The sequence below is a fragment of the Chlorocebus sabaeus genome, chromosome 6 (genome assembly GCF_047675955.1).
Source record: "Chlorocebus sabaeus isolate Y175 chromosome 6, mChlSab1.0.hap1, whole genome shotgun sequence".
NCBI classification, from domain to species: domain Eukaryota; kingdom Metazoa; phylum Chordata; class Mammalia; order Primates; family Cercopithecidae; genus Chlorocebus; species Chlorocebus sabaeus.
Genome location: NC_132909.1, coordinates 18,796,965 through 18,816,364, shown reverse-complemented (window position 1 = coordinate 18,816,364; position 19,400 = coordinate 18,796,965). Strand labels below are relative to the sequence as shown.

At 52.2% G+C, this 19,400-nt stretch overlaps 1 protein-coding gene across 1 annotated transcript; it reads right to left on the bottom strand.

Moving 5' to 3' along the window:
- Positions 1 to 9,853: 9,853 nt before the first annotated feature.
- Positions 9,854 to 13,616, bottom strand: SERTAD1 (SERTA domain containing 1). The gene is made up of 2 exons (XM_007996839.3): positions 13,465 to 13,616; positions 9,854 to 10,905 (listed from the first exon to the last, which is right to left on the bottom strand). The coding sequence occupies exon 2, from the start codon at positions 10,903 to 10,905 to the stop codon at positions 10,189 to 10,191; it is 717 nt and encodes a 238-aa protein (XP_007995030.1). The 5' UTR covers positions 13,465 to 13,616; the 3' UTR covers positions 9,854 to 10,188.
- Between the last annotated feature and the right edge of the window lie 5,784 nt (positions 13,617 to 19,400).

Sequence of the window (19,400 nt, the reverse complement as noted above, 5' to 3'; positions counted from 1 at the left end):
GGACCCCACCCCAGCCCCACCGTTTCCTGGCTCCAGGACCCCGGCCTGGCCAATGGCCTCTATCGTAAACTCCTTTCACTCCCTCTCCCTGTCAACTTGGGTTCAAATCACAGCTCGACCACTTCCTGGCTGGGTGACCTGCCGCCAGTCACAGCTTCTCTCTGTGGATAGTAAGAGTACCTATCTTATGGGGTTGTGGTGAAGATTAAATGAGTCAAAAGAGACTGAAAATGTAAAACAATGCCTGGCACAGAATGAGGGTTACTAATGAGTATTTGGTATTATTTTTCACACAAATTAAGTGACTGGCTCGTCTTGCTGGGGGGGTTTTGACCCTTTTTGAGTGAAACTGAGCACAGGGGACCCCCAATTCTCTGTCTAATGGAGTTACTGTTTAGGGGGACACCTATTATATACTAAGTGCCATGCTCAATGCTCAAGCTCTGCTTTTGAATCAAGGGTGTAAAATGGGGTCCTTATACTCCCCACCCTTTTTTGTTTGAGACAAGGTCTCTGTCGCCCAGGTTGGAGTGCAGTGGTGTGATCATGGCTCACTGCAGCCTCAACCTCCTGGGCTCAAGCAATCCTCCCGACTCAGTCCCCTCAAGTAACTGGGACTACAGGCATGCACCACCATGCCCAGCTAATTTTTGTATTTTTTGTAGAGACGAAGTTTCACCATGTTGCCCAGGCTAGTCTTGAACTCCCGGGCTCAAGCGATCTTCACACTTCAGCCTCCCAAAGTTCTGGGGTTATAGGCGTGAGCCACCGCATCCAGCTATGCCCAATGTATAGCTATGTGGCCAGGAGGTGGTGGAGCTGAGGTCCAACCCCTGTTCTTTTGGACCACAAAATCCCTGCTACACTCTTCTGCCCCTTCCACTTTGCAGACAAGAAGGCTCAGAGAAGGTAAGTGACTCTCCCAAGATCACCATAGCAGGTCATTGGCAGGGGCTCAGATTTGAACCCAGACCTGCCTGACTCCCAAGCCAAGGCTACCAGGCCTCACCGCCATCCCCTGGACCCTGGCCCAGCCCCCAGCCTGCCCTGACTCACCAGACCCCGGGGGGCGGCACAGGGAGCACAGGTACCCCCACATACCACTTGAACCCACCCGGCTGCTGCCTCGGAAGCTCGTCGCTCTCTGAACCCAGGCCCCAAGCCTGGGCTGGGCTGAGGCTGGGGGATTACCCCCAAAGCGCGTGTCAGCAGCTTCTGCCCCATTGTCCAGCCAGGCACAGACACCGGGCCCTGGCCTCCGTCGGCACCCTCGTCCCTCACACCAGCCTGGGTGGCCCCTCTGCAGATCTGTCCCCCATCTCACACCAAGGGGTTGGGGCCTACTTCGGAGGGTATCGGGGACCAGGCCAGGATGGCAGGATCCCGGAATGCTGGGGGCCTCCCTCCTTTCTCTCTGAAATGCCCCCTGCCCACTCTCAGCCACCGAGGAAGGCAGGAATGTGCTGAGCTCTGGGAAATGCCTTCCAGGCCTGGCAGCAACCAAAGGTTGGGGTGTGGCCAGAAGCCAGCCAGAGCCCTCCTCCTGGGAGGGGTAGAAGGGATGGTATGGTCGGGGCTCCCGATGGGCCTGAGGAGACCCTTACCTCGTTGCATTCTCTCTCCTTCACTGATTCACACAAACGTTCTTTCGTTCCTGTATTCATTCAACAGACACTCACAAGCCCTGTTTAGTGGTAGGTCTTTTGCTGGGCACAGGGGACATCAACAGATCTAACTCCACCCCAGCGGGGAAGGGGCAGACTCAGGAAAGGATCCTGCAGCAGGTGATATCTGCAGTCAAACTGAATTAGTGGGGCGTGGTGGGGCACCTGTAACCCCAGCTACTCGAGAGGCTGAGGCAGGAGAATTGCTGAAACCCGGAAGGCAGAGGTTGCAGTGAGCCGAGATTGTGCCACTGCACTCCAGCCTGGGTGACAGAGCGAGCTGTCTCAAAACAGTAATAATAATAAATAATAATAAAATGAAGTCAAACTGGAAGATTGAGGAGGAGGGAGCTAAGGAAATAAGGAAGGAAGGGGGTTCCAGGCAGAGGGACAAATGTGGGCGAAGGATGAGGTGAGAAACAGAGCAGGCCTTCATTCACCATCAGCAAACATTCAGTGAGCACCTGGTCTTGTGTCCAGTTCCAGGCTGGATGGTGCCGGGGACACAGTGTGACTGGGACAGCTCAGGCCTGCCTTCACACCATTCACAGTCCAGCAGGGAACAAACCCAGAAAGAGGAGGGTTGTGATGGGGCAACCATAGGCAGAGAGGTCAAAGCATGGATGGGGAAGTCCAGAAAAGGTGCCTGCCCCAGCCTAGAAAGAGAAATCAGAGAGGGCTTCCTGGAGGAAGTGGCATTTGAACTTGCACCTGGAGGATATATAGGAGTTAACCCAAAGTCATGGGTGGTGAAGGAATGACAGTGTGTTTCAGGTAGCAGGAACAGCCTGTACAAAGGCCTTTTGGGGAAATGGTTAAGGTGAGAGTGTGAGGGAAAGGTAAGAGGAGGGCCAGGGGTCAGCAGGGCCATGAGGAGGGCCCTAAGGAGCTATTGGAGAGACATAGTATTAATAGCACTGAGCTTTTAGGTACGTGAGGGCAGAAAGAGGCTGAGCTATCAGCCAGGCTAGGGTGGGGAAGAAAATCCCCCTCTCTCTGCTCAGGGTCAAACAGAAAAAGGAGGCTGGTACATACCATCCCCTCTCTTCCCTTGTTTCAGAGAGCAGACATCTTTGCTTGTTCTCCGTCTTAGGAGAGAGCATTTAACCTTTTGACATTAAGTAGGACATTAGTGGTCCATGTTTTGTAGATACGCTTTATCAGGTTAAGGAAGCTCCTTTCCCTAGTTTGCTGTGAGTTCTTTGTTTTCTTGTTTTTGAGAGATGCAGGTCTCACTATGTTGCCCAGGCTGGCCTCAAACTCCTGGCCTCAAGCGATCCTCCTGCCTTGGCCTCCCAAAGTGCTGACATTACAGGTGTGAGCCAGTGTGCCAGGCCCCGGCCTGCTGTGAGTTCTTTTCTTTTTCTTTTTTTGAGACAGAGTTTTCCCTCTCTCGCCCAGGCTGGAGAGAAGTGGCATGATCTCGGCTCACTGCAACCTTCGCCCCCCGGGTTCAAGAGATTCTCCTGCCTCAGCCTCCCGAGTAGCTGGGATTACAGGCACCTAACACGATACCCAGCTAATTTTTGTATTTTACACTTGATCTTAGCCAAAAGGCCAAGAAGCGATAATTTTGTATTTTTAGCAGAGATGGGGTTTTGCCATGTTGGCCAGGCTGGTCTTGAACTCCTGACCTCAGGTAATCCCCCTGCCTCGGCCTCCCAAACAGCTGGGATTATAGGCATGAGTCACCACACCTCACCTGTTGTGAGTTTTTATCACGAATGGTGTGTCTCTCTGTGTGTCTCTATCTTTGTATCTCTCTGTTCTCTTTCTCTCTGTCCTTATGCTCTCTTTCTGTGTCTTTCCTGGTTTCTTTCTGTCTCATTCTGTCTGTGCATTTCTCTCTCCCTCTCTCTCTCCCTCTGTCGTGCTTTCCCTTACCCGAGGGGGTGTGGCCATGGGAAGCTAAGTTGGGGGTGGCACCGGTGTCCTGGTTCCGGCTGTGGCCACCGCAGTAAACACAGGACATCCTGTGAGGCTAGGGAAGGAGGTGGACGCTTCTCCTCAGGGACCACCCTCTCCGGACCCAGTCTGAGCCAGGCAGGAGCCTTGGCCTGCCCTGCCTGGCCTAGCCACTCCGCCTCACCCAGTCCAACCAAGGGACACTGGTGTCTCCCTCGAGCCCACCCTTCATGCCCACCCCCGCACCCCAGTCCTCTCTCCTGAGCTCGTGGCCCAGGGCCCCAGCAGCTCCATGCCTTCCCTTGGGTGTCTCCCCAGCCTCTTGCACCCCCTGGGTCCCTCCCTGGCTTCAGCCCCAACCTCAGACTTGCTTCTCTCCCCAGTTGCCATCTCAGGGATGGCCCCACTGTCTCCCAGTCCCCTGATTAGAGCCCTAAGCCTGGTCTGAGACCCCTCCTCCATGCCTCGTCAGCCCCACAGCCTGTCTGCTGGGCCTCCTGAGTGCCTCTTCCCTCCTAATAGCTGCTCCGTCCCTCCCCAGATTCTCCACCCCTGGGCTTCTGGGCTCCTGACCTCCAGTGTCACCTCCCTGACGATGCCGCCCACCTAGTGAAGGGATCCTTTTACTTCATGGCTCCCCAGTGTCTTCAGAGTTAAGTCCCCCATCCACGGTCCTGTATGCCCTGGCCCCTGCGGACCCTTCCAGTCTTGTCATTTACCTTACTGCTTTCCTCCTCCTTCCAGCCAAACCCAGCAGCTAAGAGATTCCCGAAAATGTTGTAGGGTCTCTCTCTCAGTGACCCTTGCTGTTTCCTTGCCCACCAGAACAACAGTTCTTTGGGGTTACTGTTCAGATACTGTTCAGATATTGTTACTGTTTCAGTTTACAGGTGAGGACCCCGAGGCTCAGAGAAGTTAAGTACCTTGCCTAGAGTCACACAGCCACAGAGGGGCAACTCTTTTCTTTTCTTTTTTTCTTTCCCTTCCTTTTTTCTTCTTTCTCTCTCCTTCCTTTCTTTATTTCTTCCTTCCTTACTTCCTCTCTCTCTTTCTTCCTTCCTTCTTTCCTTCCTTCCTTCCTCTCTCTTTTCCTTCCTTCCTTCCTTCTTTCCTTCCTTCCTTCCTTCCTCTCTCTCTTTTCCTTCCTTCCTTCCTTCCTTCCTTCCTTCCTTCCTTCCTTCCTTCCTTCTTTCCTTCCTTCCTTCTTTCTTTCTGACAGGGTCTTGTTATGTCGCCCAGGCTGGAGTGCAGTGGTGCAATCATGGTTCATTGCAGCCTTTAACTCCTGGCCTCAAGTGATCTTCCCACCTCAGCCTCCTGAGTAGCTGGGACTACAGGCGTGAGCCATCGCATCTGGCCAAAGCTGGGGTTCAAACCCAGGCAGTCTGGCTTTCAGGAACAATCTCTTCTCACCAGCTTACTGCTTCAGTAACATCTAACATCTAACATCTAACATCTCTGTTAGATTTCTGCAGTGTGCTACGACTGCATACCATAGGTGCTCAATAAGTGTTTTTAAAATTTTGTTTGGTTTGGTTTTTTTGAGATGGAGTCTCGCTCTGTCACCAGGCTGGAGTGCAGAGGCGCGATCTCGGCTCACTGCAACCTCTGCATCCCGGGTTCAAGTGATTCTCCTGCCTCAGCTTCCTGAGTAGCTGGGACTACAGGTGCGCGCCACCATGCCCAGCTAATTTTTGTATTTTTTAGTAGAGACAGGGTTTCACAGTGTTGGCCAGGATGGTCTCCATCTCTTGACTTTGTAATCCACCCGCCTCGGCCTCCCAAAGTGCTGGGATTACAAGCATTAACCACTACGCCTGGCCGCCCAATAAGTGTTTAACGAGTAGGGACAGAGGTAGAAGGTGAGCCTTGGAAGGTGCAGAGTTCAGACCCGGGATAATTGCGGGAATAAGGGCGCAGGGGCAGGGAAGAGATGTGCTCAGATTTACCCTTTACATATGGATAGGCACACAGTAGGTATGTGCTCATACATTTTTGCTGAATGAGGGACAGGAAGAAGGGAGGGAGGAAAAGGAGACCAGATAGCTGGTCACAGCTCTTCCATGTGTCATTGTGAGTGTGTGTGTGTGTGTGTGTGTGTGTATATGCGTATGTTTGGGGGGCGTTCCTGTGAATACCATGGAGGAAAGCTGGCCTAGGGAGTGTCATGGCGGGCATACACAGAGGCTCTGTGAAAGGTGGCAGCAGCGCCAGGGCTGGTGGCTCAGCTAGGAATGGTGTGGGCCCTGGAGTCTGCTGGCCAAGGTTGTGTGGCCTCCTGGGGTTGAGCCTGAGGGTGGAGCAGCACACCAGAGCCAGGGAGCCTGCACAACCCATGTGGGGGTCAGATATGGGGAGAGAGGGGCAGGTCCTCACACATGAGCCATTCATAAACCTGAGGGCACCAGGCAGATGGGACCAGGGCTGATGTAGCTCATACGGTACTTTTGTGTAAAAGACATGCCCCTTCCTGGAGGCACTTGACCTCCATCTGCTGGGAAACTTGTAATAAATATGTCAATGCATGGTACCTGGAACATGTGTGGCAGCCCCTTACATATAGAGTCTAAATGCAGTGCACAACCTATGCAACTGTACCTAGAGGCTCTGGGGAGAGGGGCCATCACTGGCAAAGCAGGCACAGAGGCAGACGGAAGGATCAGTTCACTGCATATTGGGCCTTGGAGACATCAGAAACAGGTCCTTAGCGGGGCACAGTGGTTTGTGCCTGTAGTCCCAGCTACTCCGAGGACTGAGGCCAGAGGATCCCTTGAACCCAGAAGTTCAAGGCTGTACAGAACTGTGATCATTCCTCTTTCTTTCTTTCTTTCTTTCTTTATTTATTTTTTTGAGGCGGAGTCTTGCTCTGTCGCCCAGGCTGGAGTGCAGTGGCACTATCTCGGCTCACTGCAAGCTCCGCCTCCTGGGTTCATGCCATTCTCCTGCCTCAGCCTCCCGAGTAGCTGGGACTACAGGCGCCTGCCACCACGCCCGGCTAATTTTTTTGTATTTTAAGTAGAGATGGGGTTTCACCGTGTTAGCCAGGATGGTCTCAATCTCCTGACCTCGTGATCCACCCACCTCGGCCTCCCAAAGTGCTGGGATTACAGGCTTGAGCCACCGCGCCCGGCCGATCATTCCTCTTTACAGACACTGCTCCCCAGCCTGGGCAACATAGTGAGACCCAATCTCTTTGAAAAAGGGGGTAAAGGAAATAATAAGAAACAGGCCCACGGGAATCCCAGCACTTTGGGAGGCTGAGATGGAAGGACTGCTTGAGCCTAGGGGTTCGAGACCAGCCTGGACAACATAGGGCAACACTGTCTCTACAAAAATTTTTAAAAATCGGCCAGGCGCAAGGGCTCACGCCTGTAATCCCAGCACTTTGGGAGACTGAGGCAGGGAGGATCACTTGAGATCAGGAGTTCAAGACTAGCCTGGTGAACATGGTGAAACCCTGTCTTTACTAAAAACACAAAAAATTAGCCGGGCATGGTGGCGGGCACCTGTAATCCCAGCTACTCAGGAGACTGAGGCAGAATTGCTTGAACCCAGGAGGCGGGAGCTGCAGTGAGCCAAGATTGCGCCATTGCACTCCAGCCTAGGCAACAGAGCGAGAATCAGTCTCAAAATAAATAAATAAATATAAATATAAAAATCAGCTGGGCGTGGTGGCACACACCTGTAACCTCTGCTAATCGGGAGGCTGAGGCGGGAGGATCGCTGAAGCCCAGGAATTCGAGGCTGTAGCGAGCTATGATCGCGCCACCGCACTGTCCAGCCTGGACGAGATTTCATCTAAGAGAAGAGAGAAGAGAGAAGAGAGAAGGGAAAGGAAGGGAAGGGGGCCCGCGGAGAGGAGAGGAGAGGAGAGGAGAGGAGAGGAGAGGAGAGGAGAGGGGAGGGGGGGGAGGGGAGGGAGGGGAGGGGAGGGGAGGGGAGGGGAGGGGAGGGGAGGGGAGGGGAGGGGAGGGGAGGGGAGGGGAGGGGAGGGGAGGGGAGGGGAGGGGAGGGGAGGGGAGGGGAGGGGAGGGGAGGGGAGGGGAGGGGAGGGGAGGGGAGGGGAGGGGAGGGGAGGGGAGAGGAGAGGAGAGGAGAGGAGAGGAGAGGAGAGGAGAGGAGAGGAGAGGAGAGGAGAGAAGAGAAGAGAAGAGAAGAGAAGAGAAGAGAAGAGAAGAGAGGCCCACAGAGTGTTGTAAACAGAGGGCGTTCATGATCCCTCGACCACTGGACAGATGTCCAGGGAACGAAGAAGGCGGCATCGCAGAGCCCTATTAGGCACCAGGGGGCGGTGCTGAGCTCAGCCCAGGCGCCCAAGTTTTGAGTCTGCGGTAAAGCAGTCCGAGTCCCATTTGCCCAGGGGCTGGAGTCACTCGGGGTTGGAGTCAGGCGCCTGGAAGACCCTCAGCCTGGACGCCAACTCCCCGCAGACCATTTTCAGCCCCTTCCGCGGCCCGCCTCATCCACTTCCAGAAATGGGCACAACTTCCTCTGCTCCTCCAGGAAGCGCCATTCTGCCCGCCCCTTCCCGGACCCTGGGGCCGAGCCGGGCTCCCCGTCTGGCCCAGCTCCACCCCGCCTCTGCCTCCCCGAGGCTTCTGGCCAGAGGCGAGGCTCTGGGACCCCACGATGGCGGCATTTCCCTCACTCAAGGCCCTGCTGGCCCCTCAGGTCATCGTTCTGCCCCTCGGGTCACCGTCCAGCCCCCTGCGCCTCTCTGCAAGCGCACCCGCAGTTTTCACGGTGACACTCCCTCCCCTCCGTGCACCCACCCCAGGCTCCGCCCTGTCCCTGCGGCCGTCAGGAAGGACGCAGCCTGGGTCCCGTGCCAGGCCTCTGAGTGTGCGGCCCCTCCCAGCCAGGCCTGGAATGCGGCTGGACCGCGGGGGCGGCCGCTGACACCCGGCGCTCCAGCCAGGCCCAGCACACAGGCAGGTGGCCCCAGCTCGCCCGGGTCTGGGTTTCTTCTAGAAGGAAGGCACAGCTGCCTGCCCTGAGCGCCCTCTCTGCAGTCCAGCTACCAAGCCTAGTGGTTTTATTTTAGACACAGCCTCCAAGCGGCCCTAGCCTTTGCCCAGAGATTTGAGACCGGGAGTGGATTTTGTTTTTAAAAATGGGCTGTAGTCCCCCTTTCCTTCCTCATTTTCCTGGAGAGCCACTCTCAGGGCTCCTTGGAGAGGATCTGTCCAGGATCCAGGTTTTGTTTTTATTTCCGGACCATTCTGAAAGCAACCTCCCCTTCTCTCCTCAATAAATACAGGTAGACTGCATGCGAGGACTTGCTTTCATTTTTAAAAAGTGGCCTTGACTTCCTGCTAGCAAGGAAAATAAATAAAATTTAAGAAAAAAAAAGGCCGGGCACGGTGGCTCACGCCTGTAATCCCAACACTTTGGGAGGCTGAGACAGGAGATCGAGACCATCCTGGCTAACACGGTGAAACCCTGTCTCTACAAAAAATATAAGAAATTAGCCGGTCCCAGCTAATCGGGAGGCTGAGGCAGGAGACTCGTTTGAACCCAGGAGGTGGAGGTTGCAGTGAGCCAAGGTCACACCACTGCATTCCAGCCTGGGCGACAGAGTAAGACTGTCTCAAAAAAAAAAAAAAAGCCTGGGTGCGGTGGCTCATGCCTGTAATCCCAGCACTTTGGGAGGCCAAGGCGGGCGGATCATGAATTCAGGAGATCGAGACCATCCTGGCTAACACTACCATCTTACCCCATCTCTACTAAACCCCTGTCTGTACTAAAAATACAAAAAAATTAACCAGGCATGGTGGCGGGCACCTGTAGTCCCAGCTACTTGGGAGTCTGAGGCAGGAGAATGGGGTGAACCCAGGAGGCGGAGCTTTAAGTGAGCCGAGATCGAGCCACTGCACTCCAGCCTGGGCAACAGAGCAAGACTCCGTCTCAAAAAAAAAAAAAAAAAAAAGGCCTGGTAGGAGGATCGCTTGAGCCCAGGGGTTTGAGGCTGTAGTGAGCCATGATCGGACCACTGTACTTCAACCTGGGCGACAGAGCAAGACCCTATTTCAAAAAAAAAAAAGAAAGAAAAGTAAGTTCATAATTTAAAACCTACCTCAAGTGATGATCTTGGAGCCTCGGTTTTCTCACCTGTAAAATGGGGATGATAATAAGACTACCGATCTTGTAGGGCTGTTACAGGATTACATGAGTTAACACAGTCAAGTACTTATAACTGTGCCTGGTAAACGGTCTACGCCCAATAAAATGTTTGATGTTTTTATCTCGCCTTCACATTACCCAGAGACAAAGAAGCACACGGATTTGAGATTTCCCAGGACTGGTTTTAATTTGAAAAATCTGATTGGGGTCTCTTCCCATATCAGAGAAGGAACAGCCCAAGCTATGACCCCAGGGCCAGGGGATTCAGTCTGCCACCAGACCCTGTCATTCCATCACTAGGGGGTAATCCCAGGCTCCCCCGCAAGCCCTGAGACAGGAGGACGGATGTGAAGTTGCCCAGGACTGGATTCTGTCTCTCCAAAGTGGCCCAAGCCCTGTTCTCTGTACTAGGGAAGCCAGCTGTGTCTTTTCGGGGACAGTTGGTCCAGCCAGCAAGCTCAGTTCAGACACCAGAAAACCATCCCAGCACAAGGGCTCAGCGCCCTGGCCCCGGCGGCCGCTCCAGTGCTTGTGTGCCCACCAGCACGTCCATGAGGTAGTCCAGTTCGGCCTCGTCCAGCTCCGGAGCTTCCTCTTTGCCCGGCCCATCCTCAGGACCTGGTTTGAGGCCCTCAGAGGCTGGTGCCCAAAGTTCATTGTCATACATAGAGGTGTCAATATCCTCAAACAGGCCCTCGAGCCCATCGTCCAGTAGACAGCCAGTGGCTGGGCCCAGCAGGTCCAAGGCACCCAGGCTGGGTGCTGCTCCCCCGATGCTACGGCCTGGTGGCCCCTCGTCTGCTAGGGGTTGGGGAGCCTGACTCAGGCCCTCAATGTGGCTGAGGTCCTCCAGGAGGCTGGCCATGGAGGCTGAGAGGGCAGCGTCTGAGCTTGCCAGTAGGTTGTCGGCCACACTGGGGGCAGCAGGTGGGCTGGGCACAGGTGGCAGGGCAGTCGCGGGTGCCATGGACGCTTGGATGCGCCGCAGAGTGTTCACCACCAGCACCAGGTGCCGCAGGTCCGGCTCACTCTGCTGCAGGCTGTGGTGGAGCTTGAGCACCGAGAGGTCAAAGAGGGAGCTAGAGGCCACAGCTGGGGGTGCCTGTGCCACTGATGCGTGGCCAGGATCCAGCCACCAGGCGTCGACTGCCAGAGCTTCCTTCTCCTTCTCCTCCTCCTCCTCCCGTTTCCGCTTGAGACCCTTGCTCAGCATCTGCAGAGGGCAGGGAGTTACGGAGTTATAGTCAGTTATAGAAAACAAATGTTAAATTCAAAGCCTGGATCTGACCGTTGCTACAGGTAGGATCTTGGGCAAGTCACTTAACCTCTGTGTGTCTAGCTTTTCTTAGGGAACTTTAAAGATATAGACAATTTTTATTTAATTGTATATGTATATTTATAGATTATTATTATTATTTTGAGATAGAGTCTTGCTCTGTTGCTCAGGCTGGAGTGCAATGCCGTGATCTCAGCTCATTGCAACCTCTGCCTCACGGGTTCAAGTGTTTCTCATGTCTCAGCCTCCCCAAAAGCTAGGATTGCAGGCGCACGCCACCGTATCTGGCTAATTTTTATATTTTTAGTAGGGGCGGGGTTTCACCATGTTGGCCAGCCTGGTCTTGACCTCCTGGACCTTAAGTAATCCGCCCACCTCTGGCTCCCAAAGTGCTGGGATTACAGGTGTGAGCCACCACACCCAGCCTATAGACTTTAAAAAAAAAATTTTTTTTTTTTTTTGAGACAGTCTGTCTCTCTGTCGGCCCAGGCTGGAGTGCAGTGGCGCGATCTCCACTCACTGCAAGCTCCGCCTCCCGGGTTCACGCCATTCTCCTGCCTCAGCCTCCCCCATAGCTGGGACTACAGGCGCCCGCCACCGCGCCCGACTAATTTTTGTATTTTTAGTAAAGATGGGGTTTCACCATGTTAGCCAGGATGGTCTCGATCTCCTGACCTCATGATCCACCCATCTCGGCCTCACAAAGTACTGGGATTACAGGCATGAGCCACCGCGCCCGGCCTTAAATTTTAAATTTTGTATTTAAGTATATTTATAGACTTTTTAATCTGAAAAAAGAGATGGGGTCTCACTATATTGCCCAGGCTGGTCTCAAACCCCCTGGCCTGAAGTGATCCTCCCCCCTCAATCAATAAACACTCTTTTTTTCCCCCCCTCTTTTTTTTTTGTAGAGACAAGGTCTCACTGTGTTACCCAGGGTGGTCTCAAACTCTTTGCCTCAAGCCATCCTCCCGCCTCAGCTTCCCAAAGTACTGGGATTACAAGTGTGAGCTGCCATGCCCTGCCAAGAAGTACACTTAATGATAACATTATTATTTCTTCAGTGAACCATGTAGAATGACCATTCAACTTCTTCCCCTACAAAAGCAGCTGTTTCACATATTATAATAACGTTATAAATAATTATATCTAAGTAAGTTATATTATAAATACTAAACTAGTTTCACATAGTTTAACACTTATTGTCTACTATGACTATGTTTCAAACAGTAAATAAATAAGCAAACACAGGAAATGTACAGAGAATTACAGGAAGACACTAAAAGGTCCTGGAGACCTTTTAGATGATCAGAGAAGGCTCCTGTAAGGAGGTGACATTTGAATGGAGCCCTCAGGCCAGAGAAGTCAGCCATGGGAGACCCTGGGAAAAGCATTCCGGGAGGAGGGAACAACAAAAAAAGGCAAAGAAAAGCCCAGAGGCTGGGGGAATGGGCACAAGCCAGGTCACAGAAAACCACATATCCATTAGTAGGGAGTTTGGATTTTATCCTGAGTGTGGTGAGCAGTCATTAAAGGAATTTGAGCACGAAGGGAATGGGGGTGTGAGCTGATTAGGTTTCCGGAAGATTCCCCCCCATGGCTGCTTCGAGGAATACTGTAGGGGGCAAAAAGAGGGGGGATCTGAGACCCACTAGTAGGCTGTACTGGTTTGGGACTGACGATGGTGATGGCCTGGAGCAGGAGCTGGTAGTGGGTATGGAAGGAAGTCGGTCGAGTCAGGATTTCTTTGGGAGGCAGAATAGACAGGGCTTGTCGAGAAATCGTGATCGGCACCGGGGTCAGTCACTGAGATAAGTTTGAGGGTCCACTCTTTTCTTGGAGTGGCGGGGGTAGGGCTGGATGGAGTTTTGGACCCCTGGCGCTACCTACTTTTTTGGGCCAGGAAGACTTTAGAGTCCAGTTCCGGGACCCTGCCTAGCAAGATTTTAAGAGTGGCCCACCACACTACTCAAAACTGGGTCTTCGCCCCCTTCCCCGCAGTCCGGGGAGTCCGGAACCGCAGGAATTCCGCCCCCACCCCCGACTCGGCCCCCGAGTCCCGGCGCCCCCTGGCGGTGCCCAGGCCGGCTTTCCCCTGGGGATTCTGGCCCCTCTGACCCCAGAACCCCTTCTACGGCCCCCCTTCCCGGCTGTGATTCCTGCAGGCCTCCAGGCGCTGTGCGAGCCAGGACCCTAGGCGGGCTGTTCTCTGCGCCCGGCCTCCGCTCGCTTCCGGCAGTGGAGGCGGCTCCTCCCGAAGCGGCGGCGGCGGGGGCGGGTGAGTCACGCAGCCGGAGCCAAGGAGCCGGCGCCTCCGCCCCCTTCTCGGACTGCGGCGTGATTCACCCGGCCCGGCCGGGGCAGACAGCACGTAGAGGCCCGCGCGTCTCGATCCCGGGCAGCCCCGGCGGGCACCTGTCGGACCCAGGGATCGAACTCCGTGAAGGACCCGGCCGCTGGTACCCCTTTTCTTCCCAGGCCCCTTCATTTACATACCCTGTTCACTAGCGGCCAATCAGAACGAAGAGGTAGCCGCCCACAACCAATCAGGAAACGGCAGCGGCAGCATCGCTTGCTCGCTCTCCTCCGGCCACCGGCGCCTGGGTCGCGAGACGCACTTCTGCCTTCGGCTCACGACTCCAGACTCCTAACTACCCTTAGCGACCGCCCACTCTCGTGGCTGCCCCGCCCTCCGCCCCAGGGATTGGCCCTCGACGGTGATGGGCGGAGCCTGTAAAGGGCGGATTCTGAAGGAGGGGCTTCTGGGCGCATGCCCGGGCAGCTCCGCGAGTGAGGGGTGGAAAGAGCTGGCTTTTTACTCTGGGGGACGGTGGCGAGTAGGGGCTTTTGCCTCTCAGAGTACGAGCCCCTCACAACTACCCATGCACCTGCCAAACCCGGCAATTAAGCTTTTTACACATCCACCCCCGACAGTGGTCTACACTACAGATATGCCCGGGTTCAAAATCCGACTCCGGATTCCCCACTCACTCGATGCGTGACCTTGGAAAAATGATCAACCTCTTCAAGCTACACAAAGTTAAATGGGGATCGTCTTGCATACCTCTTGACAAGAAAGTTTAAATAGGATTGTATCTATAAAAACACAATACCACACTCAAGCAATGCTGGACAGTTGGACTTAATTGTGGTTAAGGGCGGCAGTGAGGTGGGAGTGCGGAATCACATCCCGGGCTCCATTCTCTAAGCAGCTGTGTGACCTGGGGCAAGTGTTTTAATCCCTTCGGATTTTTTTCTCCTTTAACATGAGAGAAAATAGCCCCTAGTTTAGAGGATTGTTTTAAGGATTAAATAAAACAATTCATGCAAAATCCTCAGAGTGGGGTGCAATGTGTTTTGTGTTTTTTTCATTTTATGTATTTATTATTTATTTATTTATTTATTTATTTATTTAAGACAGATTCTCACTCCGTCGCCCAGGCTGGAGTGCAGTGGCACGATCTCAGTTCACTGTAACCTCCGCCTCCCAGGTTCAAGCAATCATCCTGCCTCAGCCTCCTGAGTAGCTGGGACTACAAGCGTGTGCCACTACGCCCGGCTAATTTTTGTATTTTTAGTAGAGGTGGGTTTTCACCACGTTGGCCAGGCAGGTCTCAAATTCCTCACCTCAGGTGATCCGCCCTCCTTGGCCTCTCAGAGTACTGGGATTAGAGGCGTGAGATACCGCGCCCAGCTGCCTTTTTTTTTTCCTTTACTTTTTATTTTATTTTATTTTGTTTTTGAGACAGGGTCTCGCTCTGTCACCCAGGTTGGAGTGTAGGGGTGCCATCTCAACTCACTACAGCCTAGACCTCCGGGGTTCAAGCCATCCTCCTGCCTCAGACCCCCAAGCAGCTGGGACTACAGGCACATGCCACCATGCCTGGTTAGCAACATGTTTCTTTGTTAGCAGTAATAGCTGTTGTAGTAAGACAAGCTTTTAGTTCAAGGTGCATATAGACATGCAGGATGGGGCTAGAGGTAGACAGGGTATAATACTCCTCCCTTGGCTGGATGCAGTGGCTCACACCTGAATACTCTCTCACCTAGATTTAATTGATAGTTGTTGGCCAGGCAACAACTGTAATCCCAGTACTTTGGGAGGCCAAGGCAGGAGGGTCACTTGAGTCCAGGAGTTCAAGATCAGCCTGGGCAACATAGTGAGATCTCCTCACTACAAAAAAATTTAAGAATTAACCAGGCGTGGGCTGGGTGTGGTGGCTCACGCCTGTAATCCCAGCACTTTGGGAGACGGAGGTGGGCGGATCACGAGGTCGGGAGTTTGAGACCAGCCTGGCCAACATGGTGAAACCCTGTCTCTACTAAAAATACAAAAAATTAGCCAGGCAAGGTGGCAGGCACCTGTAATCCCAGCTACTCAGGAGGCTGAAGCAGGAGAATCGCTTGAACCAAGGAGGTGGAGGTTGCAGTGATCCAAGACAGCACCACTGCACTGCAGACTGGGCAACAGAGCAAGACTCTGTCTCAAAAAAAAAAAAAAAAAAAAAAGAATTAGCCAGGCGTGGTAGCATGTTCTTGTGGTCCCAGCTGCTGGGGGGGCTGAGGTGGGAGGATTCCTTGAGACCAGGAGGTCAAGGCCGCAGTGAGCCATGTTCATGCCATTGCACTCTACTCTGGGTAACAGAACGAGACCCTGTATCAAATAAAAAAAAAAAGAAAGAAAGAAAGAAAGAAAGAAAAAGTAATAGTTGGTAACACTGTGTGAAGTTGCCTTTATCTGCGTATGTATATATATTGTTTCTTTTGCTAAACCTTTGGTGAGTAAGTTGCAAGCGTCTTGATATTCTACCCTTAAGAGCTCAGCAGGCATCTCTTAAGAATAAGGACATCAGACCCTGTGCTTTGGCTCACACCTGTAATCCTAGCACTTTGGGAGGCCGAGGCCAGTGGATCACCGGAGGTCAGGAGTTCGAGACCAGCCTTACCAATATGATGAAACCCCGTCTCTACTAATAATACAAAAATTAGCTGGGCATGGTGGCATGTGCCTGTAATCCCAGCTACTCAGGAGGCTGAGACAGGAGAATCGCTTGAACCTGGGAGGCATAGGTTGCAGTGAGCTGAGATCGCGTTATTGCACTCCAGCCTGGGCAACAAGAGGAAAACTCCATCTCAAAAAAAAAAAAAAAAAAAAAGAATAAGGATATTCATGTACAAGCCACAAAAAATACTATTTCACATCTAATAGAATCAAGAATTACACAATATCACCTCATATCTAGTCTATATTCAACTCTCTCCAACTGACCCAAGAATGTCCTTTATAGTTGCTTTCTTTTCTCCAAAATCAGGATCCAATGAAGGTTCACATGCTAATTTGGTTGTAATGAAGAAATTACATACTGTATTTTATTTTCGAATATTCCCCCACCCAAATCCTTTTTTTTTTTTTTGAGACAAAGTCTCAATCTGTCGCCCAGGCTGACTGCAGTGGCACAATCTTGGCTCATTGCAACCTCCATCTCCCAGGTTAAAGTGATTCTCCTGCCTCAGCCTCCCGAGTAGCTGGGATTACAGGTGTGTGCCACCACGCCTGGCTAATTTTTTTGTGTTTTCAGTAGAGACAGGATTAGGCCATGTTGGTCAGGCTGGTCTCAAACTCCTGACCTCAGGTGATCCACCCGCTTTGGCCTCCCAAAGTGCTGGGATTACAGGCATGAGCCACCACACTCAGCCTCAAATCCTTTTTTATGTTTTCTTGACATCAAATTTCTGGCAAAACAGCCTAGTCATGCTGCATAGTGTCCCACATTCTGGATTTGTCTGACTGTGTTTAATTTGTTCCTCTCTTTTTCCAATAAGCTGGAGGTTGGGTCTAGAGGCCTGGTGAGATTCTGCTTATGCAGTGAACAGGTAGACTCCACAGGGTATGTCCTAATCCTTATTAATTACTTCCTAATCCTAATGCATTATAGCAGGTGGCACCCAGGGTCAGGATGTCCCACCATTGGTAATGCAGAGTTTCATCACATGATTAAGATTGTGAGGGTTTGGCCAGCTGCAGTGGCTCACGCCTGTAATCCCAACACTTTGGGAGGCCAAGGCGGGTGGATCACGAGGTCAGGAGTTCAAGACCAGCCTGGCCAACATGATGAAACCCCGTCTTTACTAAAAATACAAAAATTAGCCAGGCATGCTGGTGCGCGCCTGTAGTCCCAGTTATTCATGAGGCTGAGGCAGGAGAATTGCTTGAATCCAGGAGGCAGAGGTTGCAGTGAGTCGAGATCATGCCACTGCACTCCAGCCTGGATGATGGAGCGAGACTCTGTCCAAAAAAAAAAAAAGATTGTGAGGGGTACATCATAAAATACATTTATCCTTTCTAGTTAGCAAATAACCTTTGGGATGATGCTTTAGAGCCTGTCAAGCGCCAAGGCAGGAGCTTGAGCCCAGGAGTTTTTTTTTTTTTCTGAAATGGAGTCTCACTCTGTCACCCAGGCTGGAGTGTAACGGTGCAGTCTTGGCTCAATGCAACCTCTGCCTCCCGGGTTCAAGCAATTCTCCTGCCTCAGCCTCCTGAATAGCTAGGACTACGGGCACATGCCACTATGCCTGGCTAATTTTTGTATGTTTAGTAGAGATACGGTTTCACCATGTTGGCCAGGCTGGTCTCAAACCCCTGACCTCAGGCAATCTGCCTGCCTTGGCCTCCCAAAGTGCTGGGATTACAGGTGTGAGACACCATGCCTGGCCTTTTTTAAATTTTTTTAAGATGAAGTCTCTCTGTCACCCAGGCTGGAGTGCAGTGGCACAATCTCAGCTCACTGCAACCTCTGCCTCCCATGCTAAACGATTCTCCTGCCTCAGCCTCCTGAGTAGCTGGGATTATGGGCATGCACCACCATGCCTGGCTAATTTTTTGTATTTTTAGTAGAAACGGAGTTTCAGCATGTTGGCCAGGCTGGTATTGAACTCCTGACCTCAGGTCATCCGCCCACCTCGACCTCCCAAGGTGCTGGGATTACAGGCGTGAGCCACTGTGCCTGGCCAGAGCCCAGGAGTTTGAGACTAGCCTGGGCAACACAGCAAGACCCAATCTCCACAAAATACTGTTTTTTTTTTTTTTTTTTTTTTTTTTTTTAAGACAGAGTCTTGCTCTGTTGCCCAGGCTGGAGTGCAGTGGCACAATCTTGGCTCACTGCAAGCTCTGCCTCTCAGGTTCACGCCATTCTCCTGCCTCAGCCTTCCAAGTAGCTGGGACTACAGGAGCCCACACCACGCCCGGCTAATTTTTTTGTATTTTTTAGTAGAGACGGGGTTTCACTGTATTAGCCAGGATGGTCTCGATCTCCTGACCTCGTCATCTGCCTGCCTCAGCCTCCCAAAGTGCTGGGATTACAAGCTTGAGCCACCGCGCCCGGCCAAAATACTGGGTTTTTGTTTTTGTTTTTTGTTTGTTTTTGAGATGGAGTCTTGCTCTGTCGCCTGGCTGGAGTGCAGTGGCACTATCTACAGAATACTGTTTTTAAAAACTTCTGCTAGCATGGTGGCATGCACCTGCAGTCCCAGCTTCTTGGGAGGCTGAGGTGGATCACTTGAGCCCAGGAGTTTGAGGCTGCAGTGAGCCATGATTGCACTAGTGCACACCAGCCTGGGCAACAAAGTAAGACCCCCAAAAGATCCTGTTTTCTACTAACTTTTCACCCAATGGTTTGAGCATTCATTGATAATTGCTGCCTGAATGAACTACTGTAGTTAGCATTTTTGAGAACTTACTTTGGCCAGGAGCTTTATTCAAAACTAAAAGCTCTTCCCACAGCTCCGGAATTAACAAATGAGCTACTTGAAGAAGGTAAGTCTCATTGTCAGTTTATGGGATGAGTATTTTTTCACTCTTGTTGCCCAGGCTGGAGTGCAATGGTGTGGTCTTGGCTCACCACAGCCTCTGCCTCCCGGGTTTAAGTGATTGTCCTGCCTCAGCCTCCCGAGTAGCTGGGATTACCAGCATGCGCCACCACACCCGACTAATTCTGTATTTTTAGTAGAGAGGGGGTTTCTCCATGTTGGTCAGGCTGGTCTTGAACTTCCGACCTTAGGTGATCTGCCCGCCTCGGCCTCCCAAAGTGCTGGAATTACAGGCGTGAGCCACCACGCCCGGTCCACGCCTGGCTAATTCTTAAATTTTTTTGTAGTGACGAGACCTCACTATATTGCCCAGGCTGATCTTGAACTGCTGGACTCAAGTGACCCTCCTGCCTTGGCCTCCCAAAGTACTGGGATTATAGTTGTTCCCTGGCCAACAACTATCAAATAAACCTGGGTAAGATAGTATTCAGATACTCAGAATACTTTTCCCCCCCATCTTTTCTATGTGCTTGAATTTTTTATAATAAAATTAAGGTAAGATGCTAATTAAAACCAGGCCCCTGCTAGGCAAATTCACATTTTCTGCCCTCCAGAATCCATTTTTA